At 35.5% G+C, this 20,153-nt stretch overlaps 4 protein-coding genes across 4 annotated transcripts; 2 read left to right on the forward strand and 2 right to left on the reverse strand.

Moving 5' to 3' along the window:
- Nucleotides 1-419: 419 nt before the first annotated feature.
- LOC129240921 (uncharacterized) lies at nucleotides 420-1,787 on the reverse strand. The gene is made up of 2 exons (XM_054876993.1): nucleotides 809-1,787; nucleotides 420-640 (listed from the first exon to the last, which is right to left on the reverse strand). The coding sequence occupies exon 1, from the start codon at nucleotides 1,676-1,678 to the stop codon at nucleotides 812-814; it is 867 nt and encodes a 288-aa protein (XP_054732968.1). The 5' UTR covers nucleotides 1,679-1,787; the 3' UTR covers nucleotides 420-640; nucleotides 809-811.
- Nucleotides 1,788-3,524: 1,737 nt separating this feature from the next.
- Nucleotides 3,525-4,690, forward strand: LOC129241178 (transmembrane protein 50B). The gene is made up of 4 exons (XM_054877380.1): nucleotides 3,525-3,717; nucleotides 3,799-3,933; nucleotides 4,001-4,130; nucleotides 4,359-4,690. The coding sequence occupies exons 1-4, from the start codon at nucleotides 3,634-3,636 to the stop codon at nucleotides 4,466-4,468; spliced, it is 459 nt and encodes a 152-aa protein (XP_054733355.1). The 5' UTR covers nucleotides 3,525-3,633; the 3' UTR covers nucleotides 4,469-4,690.
- A 9-nt stretch (nucleotides 4,691-4,699) lies between these two features.
- LOC129241177 (chitooligosaccharidolytic beta-N-acetylglucosaminidase) lies at nucleotides 4,700-7,179 on the reverse strand. The gene is made up of 3 exons (XM_054877379.1): nucleotides 6,784-7,179; nucleotides 6,023-6,663; nucleotides 4,700-5,959 (listed from the first exon to the last, which is right to left on the reverse strand). Exons 1-3 carry the CDS (start codon nucleotides 6,852-6,854, stop codon nucleotides 4,851-4,853), a joined length of 1,821 nt encoding a protein of 606 aa, XP_054733354.1. The 5' UTR covers nucleotides 6,855-7,179; the 3' UTR covers nucleotides 4,700-4,850.
- A 9,246-nt stretch (nucleotides 7,180-16,425) lies between these two features.
- Nucleotides 16,426-18,607, forward strand: LOC129242720 (chitooligosaccharidolytic beta-N-acetylglucosaminidase-like). Its single transcript, XM_054879517.1, has 3 exons — nucleotides 16,426-16,538; nucleotides 16,678-17,318; nucleotides 17,383-18,607. Exons 1-3 carry the CDS (start codon nucleotides 16,468-16,470, stop codon nucleotides 18,489-18,491), a joined length of 1,821 nt encoding a protein of 606 aa, XP_054735492.1. The 5' UTR covers nucleotides 16,426-16,467; the 3' UTR covers nucleotides 18,492-18,607.
- The last annotated feature ends 1,546 nt before the right edge of the window (nucleotides 18,608-20,153 follow it).

Below are 20,153 nucleotides of genomic sequence, written 5' to 3' on the forward strand. Positions count from 1 at the left end.
CTGTGTTAAAGTTGGTGTATATTAAAATTGGGACGAAACACTCAGTTAAATCATTTCCATAAGGTTTCACAAACACAACAGAAAGGTTGAAAGGACCATTTTGAATCCTATTTAATAACAAAAATTATAATTGTAAGAAATGCGTAAAATTCACGGTGAAAATGGCACGGCCTCATTTGCCTTTAATTTAAAAAGGTAATCATAATACATTGAACAATACAAAGATAAAGGGTAATGTTTAGTTATAGGAAAGATTTTGATTGTTGTGCATAATACTGCAGGTTCATATATATTTACATTAACAAAGTACTATACTTTTCAAAGTAGTAACGGGATGCCCTAAAGCATAACCATTTAATATAAATTTTCAAAAAAAAAAAACAAAAACCTTATACTCGTACTTGGGCAGCAATAAAAACTGTAGCAGAAAACCTTGCAAGTGGGCAACCTGAAAAATCTGATTTTGATAAATACTAATACTAACTCAGTGTTCATTAAAGAGAAACTACAAAAGATGAAGATGATAACAAGAAGATTACTGGCTCTTCACCATCAGTGGGAAATTGTACGTTCAATCCAAAAAGTAGTTAATCCTACTGAACCAACCTGCAATGATTGAAACACCGCAGCAGCGGAATTACTAATGAAATGATGCATATCAATGTTTTTCTATTTATTACATTTCTTATTTTCATCTTTAGTGATCAACTTATGTAATATGTATATTAAATATAAAATCTGTTGGGAAATTTATAACTTAACAAAGTAAACTAACAGGCTTATTTTACGATTTAATTCTTTTTATCACCTTTTACAGTTCTCTTCTTTTGTTTTTTGTTTTTGTTGCTGGCCCCACATTCATTGATTTCTTCTGTTTGCTAGTTTTCTTCAATTTTTTTCCGCCTTTAAGTTGCTGGGTATTGAAAGATACTTTTAACGCAGTTCCACCCAGTGAATGTTTCTTTTTGACTGCAGCACGAGCTTCCATTGTAGTGGGCAAGGTTATTGCCGCTATACTTGAAGCGGTTAATCTACCTTTGCCGGGCTTTATTTGTACATCTACCGCCGTTGGGAATAATCTACGCACTTCCGATACAGAGGCACTTTGAGGTAGATTTGTTATAACAATCGATGATGTGAAATTCTTAGCACGCAATGCTAATTTGCTCGCACGCCTCAAACGCGCCTTTGCTTTTTTCTTTTCTAAAGAATTCACTTTGCGCTGAACAAGCTCCTCAAGAAAGTCAGAGCTCTCCGTACGTGGAATCGACACAACTATTCTTTTCTCACCTTTTGCTAATAATTTTATGGCTTTAAAGGCGGTATCACGATCTTCACGTGAATTAAAATCTACAAGACAAAAACGTGCGTGTTTTTGTCGTGGTTTATGTGCTTTCACAATTAAAGGAGACAGGGACTTGGCCTCCTTCTGAAACTCGGCATCATCTTCTGGGAGTTTATGTGGGAAGCGGATATACAATTGTTTCCCCTGTCGTTCTGAATACTTTTTAGTCAGCTGGTCAGCAACTTTGTCCTCGAGTGATTTTGACATGGCCAGTTCATTATCCATATTCTCATCATCTTCATCAGAATCGGTGTCACTGGCATCTAAATCCGGCTCCTCCTCCTCATGCGATTCCAGCTGACTATCAGATTGTTCACTTTCAGACGATGTCATTATTTAAATTGCGTACATATAAGAACTAAGTAAAAATGAAAGCAGTTGCATTCGTAAACGCACGTGTTATTATTTTGTTTTATGCCGATCTTTTGTTAGTTCTGCTATTGATTTATCGGAAAATTACCATTAGTGCTTCGCACACTGTATACTTTATCGACCGATTGTTTAAATTGCTTCTCTTGAATAACACGAAGAGATACGAAGGTGCTCACACCACACCAACTTAATCGCAGCCGACTACACTAAAAATTCTACCAACCATCGGCCGAGTACTCAGTATCAGAATCAGTAAGGCGCTATTCTACGAGCACACTCTGCAAACTTTTTATTCGGCACACATACACCATAAAAAACGCATGTAAAAATTTTAAATTTTCAGCAAAAGATAGGATTTGTGTAAGGATTAACAGCATTTCCCCGTACATTTATGGGGAATGTTTATGCTGCTACAACAATAACAACAACAACATTGGTGTAAGGTATGCCAAATATGTGATAAAATATGTATATAACATGTAAACTACTTTTTGAAAGGTCTGTAAATTTTGGTTGTGTTTTAAATTTAAATGAATTGTTATGCGTATAGAAAGTGGAAAATCTTCTTGTGTTTGTAATTTTTTAAGTGCGTGGAGTTTTCCGGTTACTAATCGATAGCTATAAACGGAGTGGAGAGACTTCCAATAATCTTTTGAACAACATTTTGTCGAGTTTTTTCTTCGCGAAAAAAATCTCCTCACCACCAATATGCAAATATTGACGAAAAATATGCCCTGAAAATTATGAACATATTGAAATAGATCGACATCTATTCAAGTTTTCGTACAACTATTCCGGGGGACTTGTGTGCATGTGTGCACAGATAAATAAATATCAGGTGAACAACGACCAGGTTGTGTATATTTTGGTGGTAATTTGTTTACGTTTAGCTATTTTGAAACTAAAGTAAACAATATCAAAAATGAATATACTCCTTTTCTTATATCGACTTACATTATTTGTTTGTTTTTTTATTTTCTGTTTATCTTCTGCACTGACGTCATGGGCCTTGGAATGCTAAATTATTCAATCAAAATAAATTAAACTTATAATTTACTTCTTTCATTGTAATGAATGAAAGAAAATGTAACATTTCTTATAATTTACAGAGAAAGAGTATTAGAGAATACTGAGAATTTGGGTAAACCATTCATTTAGTAATAATTTCAAGCGGAAGAAAAATCTAGGGCAATATGATTTGAAAGAAAATTAAATTTCCTCAAAGTTCTAGAAATCGGATTTTTTAAAGCATTGATAGTTCTAACCATCCCTAAACAGAAAATATCACAATTTTGTGAGCTTCCCTGAGGAATATTGAACGTAATTTTCTTGAGTAGCAATGGGGAGTTAATCGCCCCATTTGTCAAATCGAATATGAAAGTGAGGAAGAAAATAGGCCTTCTAGTATCTAGTGTTTTGCGATTAATGAGCAAGCACCGACTTTCGAGTCTCCTCCATAATTCTTGAAGTGCCCCGAAACCTCGGCATACTACCTTATTGACAATATCATTTTTGGCTTCCATTATTAGAATCGAACTTTTTCTGGATATTATTCAACGTTTGTTAATTTTGTTTTGGTTTACTCTTTCGTTTTGGTTTGCCGCTAATTTTGATAGATTTCCGCTAAAAATAAGGGCAGTCAACGATTTGTTTGTAATTCGCAAGGTATTTCAGAATGGATTACTTGCTCTCAAAATTTTGTACTTCAAATTACATAATTTAAAAGTGAATTACTAATGAGAGAGCGAATTACGTGTCGTGGGAACAAAGCATTAGCCTTATTGTCTGGAAGATAGCAACCCTGCTCAATTTTGACTGCAGTACCCTCACTTGGTCGCATTAGTCAACAAATTTATTTAGACGAAAAACGTAAATTTGGTAAAAATTGAAGAAAATATATCTTTGAAATAATAAAGATGACTTTATTGGAAAACGTACGCGAATGGTTCACCTCGGAGACAGCCCGTAATAAAAATTCGTCTTTAATAGCTGGATTTGTGGTGAGAGCAAATAGGCGATGGAAAATCATATTCGTTTTGTTTACAAAAGCACTTACATATGTTTGGTTCGGTTTGTTTCAGTTTTTTGCTGGCTGGTGGGTTCTGATCGATGCTATGGCTGTAGATAACTCCCATCAGATAACTACTGGCCATGTTTTTATAGGGGTTTTCGGTACAATTAGTTTTTTCATGGTGAACACTGTGAAGAATTCTCATGTAAGTAAAATTTTTGGACGTTTTTCTCTAGTAAACTTCTCAAGCATTTTTTAATTTTGCTGAATAGATTTCCGAAGAGAATACATCGGAGTCAGGGGCACGTATTGCAAAAATTTGGCTGCTCATTGGTTTCGTAATGGGATTCGCTTCGATAATTGCAGCAGTGTGGGTTATGATAGACGACTTTATCAATAATAGTAAGTAAACTGTAAACAAAGATTTTCAAATTCTATATAAACTACAATCCTACTCTAGGCCTCTTTGAGTATCCTTTTTAAAAATTGCCTTGGCAATGTTGTATTGCGGGATTTTTATGCCAAATTATTGCCATTAACTTTCAGTACTCAATTGAAGTAAAGATTTCCTATCCCATTAAAATATGATGAAAACTTTCGGTATTCTAAGTTATTATTTTTCTTTTTCAGCCAAAAAAGATAATTGGCCAGGTGTAGCGCTTCTCATGCAGAATGTTCTTATTCTTATTGGAAGCCTTGTTTACAAATTTGGCCGAAACGAGGAGGACTGGAATGAGTAAATGAGACAAACTATCCACGTGTAAAAGGAGTGTTTCACCATATTCATTTTACATTAAGTTAAATAGTAGGCTTACTTTTTCGTTATAAACAACAGTTGCAGTATACTGATGTATCTATACTGCTTTCATATATATATCTCATAAAATGCGTCTGTGTATACCGCATACAAACCGTGATTTTTGTGTCCTCAAATAAAGGTTTAATCTTATTTAGGAAAAATATTTATATCGTTTCATTTGTCTTTAAATCTGTCATCCTTTTTCAAATTCGGTTTTTTTAACATTTTAAAAAGGTATAATACAGTTATAAGTACAGGGAAAAGAACGATTACTATTGCAATTACAAGAGCAAGCACAACGAAAATAAGTATTGAACGGAGTTTCAAAATTTTTCGTCGTAAGCATTGATCGGGCACTGGTTTTCGTTTTGTAAACACCATTCCGGCTGCATCGATTCCGCCCCAATTCCGCGTTCCGTCAAAAGTTGCCGATGATATAACATTCGCGCTTCTGCTTGCCGCCACGATTCCTTTGGGTTCGACCATAGACGTTCGGCTAATGCGCTAGCTCGTGGCCAGAAACGCGAATCTAGCGTGAATTCATCGATTTGCTCTGACCAAATAGCTGCTTCAGCGCCCATTACTTGAGACTTGTACTCTCCAGCAATTCTATCCAAGTCATTATCATAAACCTTCTGCCAGCCAATATAGGGTGAACACCAATTGCTGCCATCGTTAACCCAACCAGGACCACCGCAATCAAAGTATAAAGCATCGTAGTTTGATATTATAATCCGAAATCCACGTTTTAATATGTTGTTTATTTTTGTATCAGCCCCTGTTGTCCATATTTGTATGTTATAGCGGTCCTTATCTAAATATTCATCGATGTAAGGCTCTTCAGTGAGCCTGCTGGTCCACAACGTAATGGACGGTTGCTGATTGTGAGTTACTGTATCTACTCGGTTTAAAGCTTCACTTTGAAAATGATTCCAAAGACGGATAAAATCAGGCTCACTTAAGCCCCACCCCTTTTCTAGCATCCAATTTTGTATGCTTTTACTACTATTCCAACAATTAACTGACACTTCATCTCCGCCCATATGGAAAACGTCGGGATCGAAAAGCTCAAACATTTCCCGATATATATTTTCCAATACTGGATACAATTCTTTAACGGTGGGATCCAGCTGACCACAAGGAGGCTCTACGCAATAATTTTTCCATGGCTGTGCATTAAAACACGTCACCATATTCTTGTGTTGCCAACCTTCCCCAACATGAGCCGGGGCATCAAACTCGGGCATTACACGAATACCTCGCACGCGTCCATATTCCACTATATCGACAATATCCTCATGGCTGTAAATCTTACGTTGTGAATAAGCCCCTAATTTATACAGTTCCGGTTGAGATTTCACTTCGAATGGGAAGCTGTGAGAATCAGTTATATGCCAGTGAAAAGTATTCAGTTTCACCATAGCCATTGCATCTATAAGTAAATAACAACATTAAATGGAATTTATACATTACGTTAGAAAAATTATAAGATTACCCAGGGTTCGCTTAATTGAGTTCACACTGAAGTAATTGCGCGACGTATCTAAGAGTAAACCACGCCATTTGAAGGCCGGGCTGTCTTCGATATCGGCCTTAGCCAAAATCTGTATCTCGCGTCTAATATCATCGTATACCAATAACTGAGATAACGTTTCCATGCCATGACGGGCGCCAAAATAACTGTTGGCTGAAATCATTGCAGTTGCTGTGCTGCTATCCGCTGAAGTAATATGCAGAGTATAGCTCTCATCAGTGTCTAAAGTTAGCCTAGGCACCACATCATCTAAAGCCGATTTCAATTTCACTAACACAATTAGTTGACGACCGCCTTTCTTGAGAACGTTTTTATTCGGTACGCCTGAGTAGAGGAGTTGCATAAAACGATCTTTGATCGCTTCCCAAAGATGTGCCTGCTTGCTCAAGGTGGGGAATCGAAATTCAATATTTTCTGTGTCGACCGCCAACATATAGCTTTCAAATTTAACAAGCCCACTTGGACGTGGCCACACTGTGCCGGGGACGTCGTTGCCACAGAACAGGCGGCATACTGGCAAGCTAATTGCCTTCTCAAAGTTCTGCGCGTCCAACTCAGCTTTGACACATATATTTCTTTGGCATTCATAACCATAAATCAAGCTGAAAATAAAATATTGGCATTTGCAATTAATTAGCGGAATGTGGCTGTTTGCCTTTCGAAATGCGTTCGACCAGCTTTTCTTATATTAAAATTAAAATAATTAAAAAAAGTCAACTCACTCATCGCCTGAAGCGCAGGACTGCTGCACTCCCAAAACAAATATAGCCAGCAATGGTATTAACACCTTCATGTTCTTTGTTCGCCTTGTAATAATTTGCAACGTAGTAGCATTCAGTTATCTCACGGTGGTGGCTGTTACTGGAATGGCCACAAAAGAGCCAACCGATTTTGTACCCGTTGTCAGCACAAACAAGAGAACAACATAGCGAAAGAAAACACGAAAATATGACCACACGTGGACAGTAAGACGTAACAACAAAACAGATTAAAAAGGCACGAATATGTAATTAGTTTGCTTGGACGGTTGGTTATATGTCGCTGATGCATTCGATTTTTGTTCTGTGTAGCGCAGGCGCTTATCGGTTTTTAACATTGAACATTTCCAACACGTTTATTGATAATTGATTTGAATAACAAAAATTACTATGTTGTGCAGATATATACATATAGCAGCGCACAGTGGTCCGACCAGAAGGCGTTGGCGGACAAAATTCAAAAACTCATTTAATTAAGCTGAAAATATATATTTAGGGGTTTTAAGAATCAGTGATGACGAATCTGACCTTAGTTTTAGCAAATTTTAAATTCATTGAATACTAATATATAAATACATTTTTACTTCCGTAATTAGCTGTTGATTTCATTTTTACATTTTTTCACGACCCCAGAGAGTACCACGTGGAGGTTTACGGTAAGGTTATTCTCTCCTCATTTTTTTTTTGTTTGTGTTTAGACTTTTTTTATTTTTTATTTTTTTTTAATTTTTTTTTTTAATTTTTAAATTTTTTTTAATTTTTAATTTTTAATTTTTTTTTTGTTTTAGTTTTTAATTTTTTTTTGGATATTTAGTTGTTTTTTTGTTTTTCATTTTTAATTTTTTTTTTATGATTCAGAATCCTCGGTTTCTGATGAGCTGTTTTCTGCCTGTGGGTAAATGCACAAAAGCTACATTATTTTTAATTTGCGCAACTTTGCGCAACAGGTTTCTGTTTGAAATCATAGCTGAAATATGTGGCTACATCACTCATGTCGATTTCAAGTGGACCGGTGTGGACCACTCGAAAAAATGATCTTTGAAAAAAAATTTCGAAAAATTTTGAAATTAAAAAAAAAAATTGGATTTTGTACCACAACTTAAGAGAATTATTACTGTTTCCGTTAATATATTCAATTATCTTTTGTTTTCTCAATATTTGGTTAACAATCAAATGGTAATATTTATTTGCAGACATGAAAATGAAACTCTTGTATGAAGTGCAATTTGCATACAATTTCATGTTTAAAGTCAAAAAACTACGATGAAAAATTTGTTAAATTAAGTAATATCTGCAGGAAATCTGCCTTGAATATTTAAGAAAACATCTGTATTATCAAATTTTTATTTCAAAAATGTTGAAAAATTTAATTTTGTCCGGCCGCCGGACCACTGTGCAGCGGTGAGGCCAAAAAGAGCCACAACATTTTTTTATTTTATTTATTAATTTAACTGTGGGTATAGTTTTACGCGTCACAGAACATAAAAAAAACATAAACTCAATTTGATTTATTATTTTTTATCTAACAGAAAAAAACAGCATATAAAATAAAGACGAACGCAGAGAACTTTACTTACTTTGAGTAATAGAATCTATGATTGCGCTTTTATTAGATTTTTCGTTCATGTTAGGTATGCAATGTTTGGATATCTTATTTTGCCATTAGCTAATTGAATTTAGCGAATGTTGACTTTCATTTCTTGAGATATATCATAGGAAACACGACTATTTGTCAATAGATAGCCTACGGCTAGTAAAATTTTTCACATATACAAAAAATATAACCGTTAGCTGCCAATAATTTTATTTTTTAATATTATTTTTAAATTATAATATAAATAATTTTTAAACTAATAAACTACAGTGACTGTAAGTATGCACTATAATACATTGCAGTTTTATCTATTTATTCATTAATGTCCAACAAAATTCAGAAAAGACATTTAAGATATAAATTCAGAATAAATACAAACTTGCAATATTTAATATTAAAGAGTGCAATGGCGAAAATTTCTGCATGGAACATTAAACTGTATTCTTTTTAGAAGGACCGCGCAGTCAATTTCGCCATTAATGAGATCAAAGGTAAATGATGCTGCCTGAAAAGTACCTTTGTTACCTAATGGAAAGAGACTAATCAAACGACAGCGGGATTCGTATGATGGTTTCGGGTATGAGAAATTGAGTGAATGTAGTGCGAAACGCACACAAATTTTTTGAACTCTCTCCACTCGATTCATATGGACTGCATGATAAGGTCTCCAAATAAAAGCAGCGTAATCTAATTTGGACACAACAAACGCAGAGTATAATATCATAATAGTATATGGGTCAGTGAAGTGCTCTGAGTGACGTCGAACAAAAGCGAGCATAGCAAGTGAATTGGAAACGGCATAATTTAAATGCGCGATAAAATTAATCACATCGGACGAAGCAAGATATGTATAATTAAGGGTTGGTGTCGAAATTCTGTATGTACAAAATTCTAAAAACAAAATTCTGCTTTTTAAAATTCTGCTTTTTTAAAATTCTGCTTTTTTAAAATTCTGCTTTTTTAAAATTCTGCTTTCTAAAATTCTGCTTTCAAAATTCTGTATTAAAATATAATGTTAACAATGTTAAAGAGGTAATGTAATTATTTAACTTATTATTATCATTATTTTTTATTATTATTCGAGATATTAAATAAAAAATAATAATAATAATAATTTTTTCTTCAGTTTCGAAAGAATCCACAGTATTTTTGCGTAGAACTCCTTTTCGCGTAGAACTCCTCCTCAAAAAAAAAAACACCCTCATCAGTCCAACTCCGGCTACGCAATCCACAGTATTTTTGCGTAGAACTCTTCTAAAAAAAACGAACAGCTGCGAAGAATTATTAAGAAAAGAAATGAATTAAGTCACACTACATATTTAAAAAGAATTCCAAAAAATATTGTAATTGGCTAAACTAAAATATTGTTATCGCTTAAACATAATATGTATATTTATGGAATAAATGTTTATTTTGTTACTTCTTGTATGACGAAAATCACAAAACTTGAATAAAGCAGAATTTTTTGCATTGAACTTGCAGAATTTTGAAAAAGCAGAATTTTGGAAAGCAGAATTTTAAAAAGCAGAATTTTGGAAAGCAGAATTTCAAAAAGCAGAATTTTTTTGCAATTTACAGAATTTTGTCACCCAGAATTTTGTAATACAGAATAATGACACGCTCCCTATAATTAATATGATAAGAGGTATTAAGGGTGTTTTGAAGCTTAGAATATGTGATTTTATGACATTTTTCAATATTAAGAAATAGACGACTCATAAGGCACCAGGAAAATAAATTATTCAACTCGGACTGTAGGACGTCTGAATCACTAGAATTTGTATTTCAGCATACACTTTTAGATCATCAGCATAGAAAAGAAAATTAGCTAAGGAAAACACGAACAGATATTCATTTCCACGACGACAGTCGGTTCTACGTTACCGAAACGACCCGGCAAGATGGCAAGAAAGTAGCGCCATTTTTAATCACTAAAGGTAAAAAAGACCAGATTCAACGTGTTTCAAGAATTTATGTCATTGAAAGTGAAAGAGCCTGGTGCACCCAAGCAGTTATAAGAAAGTGCGTTGATTTGCTGCCACTAATGTTGAGGGGTCAGAATAGAGGTTTACTAGTTTGTGATTCAGCCAGTACTCACCGCGCTAAAGACATGAAAAACTTTCTTGCTGAGAGGAAGATTGATTAAAGAATGATTCCGGCAGGAATTACTGATTACCTCCAGACACTTGACATTACTATAAACAAGCCATTCAAGGATCATTTGTGGATGGAAATTAATGAATATATTGAAAACAGAATGGTGAGAAATCATCGAGGTAATTTTGTAAAACCAGGTTTACAAGAAGTTGTCAATTGGGTAAAAAATTCATGGGGAGAAATAACTGATAGTGATGTTTCCAATGCACTACGAACAGGCTACTTAGACAAGAAGTATTCATTTAACGATAGCTATATCGCAAGACATGAGAGATTCGGACCAATGATTCAACAGGAAATCGATTTGGAAGAAAATCAGAATATAATTCAGAATTTTATTTATGACGATGTTCCAGAAGAAAATGACATGGCTGTAATTGAATAAATTTAAATTTCTGTATTCTGTGTAAAATAAATATTAAATAATTAATATTAATAATTTTTGCTCTCCCCGAAAATAAGCCCCAACGCGTATTTTTGATCAAAAAAAGAAAGTGAGACAGTGTCTTATTTTCGGAAAAAGACGGTAAGGCAGATATGCTTAGAGGCTATTCGAGCAGACACATGACTTTTGCAGAAGTTGTCTAAATGAAGAATAGGAAGAAACGATCTTGCCCTTCCGTGCCACTGGCCCGCCATTAGGTAGACAATTTTTAATGAGCAAGAAGATATCAGCACTAGAAATCAAGGATATTCCAAAATTTTGAAAAGTTCATTAGGATGTGTTCCCAATGCACAGTGGTTCCGCCATAGGACATTGGATGAAAATAGTCATGTTAAAATTATGCAACAATATTTAGCTAAATGTTAGTTCATTAGTCATAGTAACTTAGAGTACAAAAGAAATTTCAACTGCACAAACAATTGACTTATAATTGTGCCTCCAAAGTAAGAGAATTTGAAAAGTGATAGTTAGCGTGGTCTCCGCTCCGTACTTACGCAGTTTCGGGAAGTGTTATTTTTCTAAGCATTACTGTGTTTATGACCTGTTGTAGAATGGAAATTCAAGTTGAAGGTATGTACGACATGTTAAACGTTTTGTTATCTCTTTTAATTATTATTTAATAGGTTTTCAGACCGTACGAAATACGTACTTTAAAATTTGCCGTTTATTTTTTTTTTAAGAAGTTTGTAAAGTTTTAACTAAGTTCGCACGAATCTGCACAAATGAAACATACATTCAAATATTCTTACATATGTCCTCTTTAAGGAAAAATAATTTCCAGCTGCGATGACCTGCGATTGCGCTTGATACAGGGTCTAATCTGTACCTATGTACAGGATTTTGAAAAATGTGATTCTACCAAGATTGCTAATAAAGATTTTTTTTTTGTTTTAGGTGTAAATCTGAAGTGTTCATTTACGCGCATGCATATTCTGGACGTGTCCATTATGTTACAATAGCATTAAAAATGATGTTGATAGATGGCGCCACGTACTGAAGAACATAATTCAAGCTTTACCAAACTCTGAGAGTTTAACCTTAGAAGACGTTGAAAATCGTGTTTCTTGGATCTGTTCACGGATTTCTCGATACTGGAAAAAAGTGCAAAGATCAAAAACAAGGCTGTTTGCCAAGTACAGTAATTGGTTAACTGAAACCGAATTATGTGTGTTGAAAAAGCGGGAGTCGGGCGAGGTGATAAACTCTACGAATCCTTCTCCGAGCGAACACAGGCAGAGACACAGAAAGGATTTTGAGGATTGCAGCAAGAGGACAAAGCGTCGCAGGTTATCCGATCTAGCTAATGTTGATAGTTCCGTTATTCATGCAATACTAAGTTATTCAAAGCAATCAAATTCAAATTCTTTAGAATTCAATACGGACGAAGTTTTGACTCTATTTAATGAGGCAAAACTCACCAAACATCAGTATTTGTAATAAGAGACTTTATTCATTCAAAATTGCCTAACGCTAATCTTATAAAAAAGTTCTTGACGCAAAAAAACGGTGTTGCCCAACAAGAATTGGCGTTACAGAATCATCTGCCAAGTACATTGACTTTTTTGGAAGTGAATATTTTATTGTTTTCATAAATAAGAATAAGTTAACTGGCATCAAAATATACTTTCTGCTCATCCTTTCGGAATTTAATGTTTTTTTTCTATTATTGTTTATAATTTAAGATTTAAGCAAAACTTTAAACGAAACAAGAAAATTTTATATATATATAAATTTTATATATAAAAAATGTGTGTACCTAATTTTCCTTTGACTTTTTATATTAATTATATATTACTTTATTATATACAATATTATTATTATTATATCTTATATATAATATATTCTTATTATATACCTATATATTACTTTTTATACGTCTTAATGCTTTTTTTTTTTAATAAAAACATTTCTCAACTTAAAAACGTACTAAAAAGTCATTTATCACGCCAAAAGTTCTTATGACCGCTCTTCCTACGCGGCGGGACCACTGTGCAATGCGGCATTACAGTGAACTTTGAGCCACAGTGTATCTCATAGTGGACAGCGGCTACAACCTAACTTAACCTAGTATCAGAATTTTCAACTCACAAAGGCCTCAATAAATCATAAATCCTTTGGTACGCCTATTTATTAGCAGACCTTTGTTAGATCTGGATGTTCATCCAGTAGTTTCATTGTAACTATTTTCCGATTATAAAGCAGATTTTTGACATTTCTCTAGGTATAAGCCTTAAGCATAGCTTTCCCAAAACTTTTTATTCATTTTGGTCTTTCACCTAGATTCGAATCTGCGTTCTCTCTGAATTCCGAATGGTAGTCACGCACCAACCACCGTAGCCGAAGGCCGCATTATGCTTCTAAATTGTCACCAAAGTCATTAAGGGCATGGGAAAGACCAATTCTTTTGTAGTGCTGCAGAGTACCATGTTTCAGGCTCTGGCGAAGTCGAACAGCCTCAGTCCGTTAGCGGATGTTTCGTTGTGTAGACGGAATTTTTTGCAGCGCTTACATATAGGAACGCTCCAGGCGCTTATGCGAGCAGTTTATTTTTGTCACTTTGTTCTCTTCCATTGGGCGTAGGCACAAATAAGCGAGATCTTGAAGAATCTTGGTTTGGTGTGGGTTATTGCGAGACGCTCGAAAGTACTAGGGAGCGAAGTCTCTCTAAAACTACAACTCCAGCGCTGAATTTGCGCTCCTTTACATGGCACTTGTAATAGACATCGCAAAGTCAAATGGTCATCTTGCTTTGTCCCGTACATCGCTTCCATAAATGGCGGTGATGTCAGCATTTACTCTTACGAGGACATCAAACTGCCGGGCAGAGGCACCATCTCCAAAAGGGACCGGGCAATCCAGGCGCGTGGCGCCTAGTCCTTAATTTGTTTGCCGTGGTCGCCATCAGAGTAAGAAATTCTTATCCGAGGCTTTGTTTGTGTTTTCATTGGAAAAGGATTTTGGGGTGACGCATTAATAAAAGAAAAAAGGCGGTGAAAAATGGAGAATTTTAAATGGAGAATGTAACTCGAGAATTTAATGCTCCTTATATTATCAAATATGTATTCCATTTCTGCGGTTAGTTATGAAGACATTGAATCAGTAAATCTAGAAACGTAAAATGGAGTGAACTCGGACAGGAACGTAGTATATCATGATGACGCAACATTTAAAATAATAATACAGTTCAAAAGATGTGTAAAAAAAACCCCTTCAAGGTTTAAATCTCCTGTGCGACAGTTTCGCAAAGGCAAAATAACGGGAACGACTATCAAGTTATACCCGAGCAAGTTTTTAGTTCATCATTTGTTAGCTTAGCTGAACTTATACTGAAACAAGTGTTTTAATACACATTATGGAAAATTGTTTGTACTGTATTTCTTCACTGTTTATTTAGTAGTACCACCCACAAATTAATGTTGTATAAACATATTCCTTCGTTGTTTCTATTTTTTCTACCTAAATATGTGCATATCTGAAGAAAACACCTCTTTAAATCTACCCTGCAGGGAAAAATATTTTAGATAGAAAAAGTTTGGTCTTGGAAAAGTATGAAAATAGTTCAAAAAAATATTTTTTGATAAATGTAATAGAATTACGAATGGGTCCGCCGTAATAAAATGGATTTGTTCGTGGCTACCATTCGGTAGTGTCCAAAATTGGATTCTTCTGCGGTATTACTAAAATGATAGAAAAAGATTTTTTTAATCGCGTCTGATTATATAGGGTGATCAATTAAGAGGAGTTTTTTTCATTTGCGTTTTTTTTACAGATCGCGCGCGAGTTGTGGCAAACTGTCATCGTGGATTTGTTGAACAGCGTTTTGCATTTCATCATGGAAAGACTCACAGCGCAACAACGTCTACAAATTGTTCAACTGTATTATGAAAATCAGCGTTCTGTGACAAGCCACTTGCCATACAGCTCGTGAAACAATGACTTTATTGAGAAGTCATTTCGGAGAGCAGCTGATTTCACGTTTAGGACCTGTGAGTTGGCCACCAAGATCTTGTGATATCACACCTTTGGACTTTTTTCTTTGGGGATTCGTGAAGTCCAAGGTCTATGCTGATAAACCAGCTACGATTGAAGCTCTGGAAGCCAACATTACGCATGTTATTCACGATATACCAGTCGAAATGCTCGAACGAGTGATTGAAAATTGGACCTTCAGAATGGACTACCTTAAGCGTAGTTGCGGCCAACATTTGAATGAAGTCCTATACAAAAAGTAAATAAAGAATGTCCTTTCAAATGATAAATAAAGGTTTTGAACATAATTTACATTTTTTTTTTAAGTATTGAAAAAAGCACCTCATGATTGATCACCCTATATTTCTGCCAAGAGAAAAAAGCTCCTCTTAAAGTAGAAATCATTAGAGAGTGAAGCAAAGCAGAAAATAACTTAGCACCTTTTTATGGTTACTCCCATTCTATGCCTAAGTGCGAGTTCATCTGATTTGTTATAAATAAATAGAGAATGTTCCTAAATCCCTGGAAAGGGCCTGTAATCAGAGAATAGAAACAATTTAAATTATTTTTGAGCGTTCCTTGCAACCTAAATTGAGCTGTTGTTGTTGTTGTTGTTGTTGTTGTAGCAGCATAAACATTCCCCATACATAATGCTGCTGAAAAGACAGTCCTTAGCCGGATATAAATCCGGGTCGTTCCGGTAACTTAGAACCGACTGTCGTGCGAACCTAAATTGAACTGTCTAATCTGTTAGTTAGAAGACATCTGACTGACCAGATCCAGAAAGCCTTGGACGACATTCATCGACAGATAATCATCACCTTCACCAACTCTTGTCCTATGAATGCCGTAGTCGAGAACCAATTATTACCTGTTGCAGCTGCCTCGTGAAACTCGCGGTTACAGCCTGATTTAAATAAAACTGATTACCATTTTTTGTCAATGTGGGGTAGAACTTTAAATGCATATTAATTATATTTCACTTTGGTTGATTGAATTTTATTTGGACAGTGCTATGAACTGCTCAATCAAAAATTAAATAATCATAAGAACAATTATTTAAATAATTAATTAACTAACTGTATGTTTTAATTAAGTCATATATGTAGCTTATAACAAATAATGTACCGTAAATTAAATGAACTAGAGCTACAAGTTCTTTAAAATTTAAACCATTTGGAGTTTTTATATGTTCATTGTTCAAATCAACCATCGATAGACGTTTTGCAAATGCCCAACTTAACAAACCACAGTATTTACACAGCAAAGCAAAGTAAATATATTTATATAATATTTATACAATTGTACATATCTTGTTTTGTATGTGTGCATGTGTGTTTTGCCGCATCAGTATGACAGTATGTCCCTGTGTGGTACTGAAAACTGGCACGACTAATTTATATTCAAATTGGCCGGCTCATTTGTAGTCATTTCACGAATAACCGTCAAAGTTATCTGACTGAATACTGATCGTACGAAGAACATGAAGGTTCTAATACCGCTACTCGTTGCACTTGTTCTGGGTGTGCTAGGGCCTTGCGCATCCGGCCAAGAGTGAGTTGTTTTTTTCTTTTTTTAATTACTTCCACTACCAATTTAAAGCTGAGCACAAGTGGCGAGCCGATCGCACGCACTTCGAAAGGCAAACGGCTTTAAATTGATATTACAAATGACTACTATACTTTATTTTTAGCCTAATTTATGGTTACGAATGCCGAAATAATTTATGTGTCAAAGTGGAGTTGGACGCGCAGAACTTTGAGAAGGCAGTCAGTTTACCAGTATGCCACATGTCCTGTGGCACCAATGTCCCCGGCACAGTATGGCCACGTCCAAGTGGTCCGGTTTCTTTTCAAAGCTCTATGTTAGCGGTGAACACAGAAAATATTGAATTTCGATTCCCCACCTTAAGCAAGCAGGCACATCTTTGGGAAGCGATCAAAGATCGTTTTATGCAACTCCTCTACTCAGGCGTACCGAATAAAAACGTTCTCAAGAAAGGCGGTCGTCAACTAATTGTGTTAGTGAAATTGAAATCGACTTTAGATGATGTGGTGCCTAGGCTAACTTTAGACACTGATGAGAGCTATACTCTGCATATTACTTCAGCGAATAGCAGCACAGCAACTGCAATGATTTCCGCAAACAACTATTTTGGCGCCCGTCATGGCATGGAGACATTATCTCAGTTATTGGTATACGATGATATTAGACGCGAGATACAGATTTTGGCTAAGGCCGATATCGAAGACAGCCCGGCCTTCAAATGGCGTGGTTTACTCTTAGATACGTCGCGCAATTACTTCAGTGTGAAATCAATTAAGCGAACCCTGGGTAATCTTATAATTTTTCCTAACGTAATGTATAAATTCCATTTAATGTTGTTATTTACTTATAGATGCAATGGCCATGGTGAAACTGAATACTTTTCACTGGCATATAACTGATGCTCCAAGTTTCCCATTCCAAGTGAAATCTCAACCGGAACTGTATAAATTAGGGGCTTATTCCCAACGTAAGATTTACAGCCATGAGGATATTGTCGATATAGTGGAACATGGACGCGTGCGGGGTATTCGTGTAATGCCCGAGTTTGATGCTCCGGCTCATGTTGGGGAAGGTTGGCAACACAAGAATATGGTGACGTGTTTTAATGCACAGCCATGGATAAATTATTGCGCAGAGCCGCCTTGTGGTCAGCTGGATCCCACCGTTAAAGAATTGTATCCAGTATTGGAAAATATATATCGGGAAATGTTTGAGCTTTTCGATCCCGACGTTTTCCATATGGGCGGAGATGAAGTGTCAGTTAATTGTTGGAATAGTAGTAAAAGCATACAAAATTGGATGCTAGAAAAGGGGTGGGGCTTAAATGAAACTGATTTTATGCGACTTTGGGGTAATTTTCAAACCGAAGCTTTAAACCGTGTAGATACGATTACTCAAAATCAGCAGCGGCCAATTACGCTGTGGACCAGCGGGCTCACTGAAGAGCCTTACATCGATGAATACTTAGATAAGGACCGCTATAACATACAAATATGGACCACAGGGTCCGATACGATAATAAAAGACATATTAAAACGTGGATTTCGGATTATAATATCTAACTACGATGCTCTGTACTTTGATTGCGGCGGCCCTAGTTGGGTTAGCGATGGCAATAATTGGTGTTCACCCTATATTGGCTGGCAGAAGGTTTATGACAATGATTTGGATAAAATTGCTGGTGAGTACAAGTCTCAAGTAATGGGCGCTGAAGCAGCTATTTGGTCAGAGGAAATTGATGATTTCACGTTGGATTCGCGTTTCTGGCCACGTGCTAGTGCACTAGCCGAACGTGTGTGGTCGAATCCGAAGGAATCGTGGCGGCAGGCAGAAGCGCGAATGTTATATCATCGCCAACTTTTAACAGAGCGCGGAATTGGGGCGTCAGCGATGCAGCCGGAATGGTGTTTACAAAACGAAAACCAGTGCCCGATCGATGCTTACGACGACAAATTGTGAACGTCCGTGTAATACTTATTTGGGTGCTCTTGTTTGTACTGTTTTTCATACTTGTAACTGTATTGCTTGTATACCGTTTTAAATAAATAGTGCATGGCTCCTTGAAGAAAATCAAATACCTTACACCTGGTATTTTCTTCCTGATTCTTTAAATATATTGCTTCTAGTCATATAAAGCTAAAAATTAAAAACCCATTATCCAGGGTTTTTAAATCTCAGTATTTTTTAGTAATTTTTATTTACCAAAACATTATATGTTATTAAACATAGAGGTCGGCTTAGTAAATATGTGAATATTTACATATATTTACATACATATGCATGTTCATATACTGCAAGATCTCAGTAGTAGAACTAATCTCACAGTTCAAAGATTTATTTATAAATATAAGCCTACAAAAAGAGGTATTACATTTTTACTGCCACTATTTTTAGTGGGTGTATCGCAAACCACACCATTTGAAAGTTCACGTAAACAATCAAAATTTTAACGGCACGGTCACGAATTGGCATGAATTGTTTATGATCTTAAAAAAGGAAATATAGTTATTGCGTATTTCTAAATACTCCGTACTAATTCTGCACCGTTAAGTAATATAGTTATAACAAAAAACGTATGTGGCCATGAGCTTCGGGTCATGCATTGGCGTTGGTTGAACCTATTCTTACTCGTACCTCATGATAATATTTTATTTGTAATACTTTCAATTAATCACCACAAAAACTGGTTCGAGAATGTCAATATTGTTTCGTATACCGTGGTCCACGGTCCGTGGATTGGACGAGTGTACGAAAACATGTGAAATAAGCGGGCAGAATTCTGCTGCCAGCTGCCCTGAGACGGGCTTCGGATGACCAAACCTTGCAATTAATAATTTTTGAACAAACTCATAAGAGCGCCTTCCTCTCTCTGCTCTCATGATCTTTATTTTAACTTAATAATCTATGGCCCCTATTATGAGTTGCATTCGATCTTCGATATTCGTTGGTTGTCGAAGATCGAAAATCGAATGTCAATTTGGTATTATGAGCGGTGCAACGCAGTCGAAATTTCCGTTGTATACCGAATTTAGAGTGGAATGCAATTTTGCTTTCGATTGTGTAGCGTATTGTGGGAAAACTTGTTAAAATGTACGTTGTTTGCGATTATTTATTGTTTTATAGTAACCAAATAATAAATATATACTAATTTTGTTAATCTTATGCAGGTCGAAAGTCGTGAGTACCAAACAGCAATTAGAAAGGCTAGTTGCATTCATGGAAGAGAATCCACAATTCGCAAAAGGGATTTCCACCAAAGTACAAGCAGGAAAAAAATGGGAGGAATTTACCACCAGTTAGAACGGCAGCAAAATGGATTAAGGTTAATAATGTTTTTGTTTTTTGTGATGTTTATAGAAATACATTTTTATTTTCCCTTGGCAGGTATGGGTTGAAATACGTAGAGGAACTGAAATACATATTGACGTGATAACGTCTTATAATTCGATTTAACAGGCTGCACGCACGAAAAAATGTGTCGTTACCTTGCTCATTAGTGTTACCTTTCTCATATTAGTGTTACCTTGCCCATATGTAGTTACCTTGCTCATATTAGTGTTACCTTGTTCATATGTAGTTACCTTGCTCATTAGTGTTACCTTGCTCTTTAGTGTTACCTTG

Source organism: Anastrepha obliqua, chromosome 3 (assembly GCF_027943255.1).
Source record: "Anastrepha obliqua isolate idAnaObli1 chromosome 3, idAnaObli1_1.0, whole genome shotgun sequence".
Lineage (NCBI taxonomy): Eukaryota > Metazoa > Arthropoda > Insecta > Diptera > Tephritidae > Anastrepha > Anastrepha obliqua.

Excerpts from the sequence above, each read along its gene's own strand:
- LOC129240921 (XM_054876993.1), bottom strand. The coding sequence starts at position 1,678 with ATGACATCGTCTGAAAGTGAACAATCTGATAGTCAGCTGGAATCGCAT.
- LOC129241177 (XM_054877379.1), bottom strand. The coding sequence starts at position 6,854 with ATGAAGGTGTTAATACCATTGCTGGCTATATTTGTTTTGGGAGTGCAG. Across the intron at positions 6,664-6,783 it reads TCCTGCGCTTCAGGCGATGA|CTTGATTTATGGTTATGAAT; the intron begins GTGAGTTGACTT and ends TTTTATTTTCAG. Across the intron at positions 5,960-6,022 it reads CTCAATTAAGCGAACCCTGG|ATGCAATGGCTATGGTGAAA; the intron begins GTAATCTTATAA and ends ATTTACTTATAG.
- LOC129242720 (XM_054879517.1), top strand. The coding sequence starts at position 16,468 with ATGAAGGTTCTAATACCGCTACTCGTTGCACTTGTTCTGGGTGTGCTA. Across the intron at positions 16,539-16,677 it reads CCTTGCGCATCCGGCCAAGA|CCTAATTTATGGTTACGAAT; the intron begins GTGAGTTGTTTT and ends CTTTATTTTTAG. Across the intron at positions 17,319-17,382 it reads ATCAATTAAGCGAACCCTGG|ATGCAATGGCCATGGTGAAA; the intron begins GTAATCTTATAA and ends ATTTACTTATAG.
- LOC129241178 (XM_054877380.1), top strand. The coding sequence starts at position 3,634 with ATGACTTTATTGGAAAACGTACGCGAATGGTTCACCTCGGAGACAGCC. Across the intron at positions 3,718-3,798 it reads CTTTAATAGCTGGATTTGTG|TTTTTTGCTGGCTGGTGGGT; the intron begins GTGAGAGCAAAT and ends GGTTTGTTTCAG. Across the intron at positions 3,934-4,000 it reads ACACTGTGAAGAATTCTCAT|ATTTCCGAAGAGAATACATC; the intron begins GTAAGTAAAATT and ends TTTGCTGAATAG.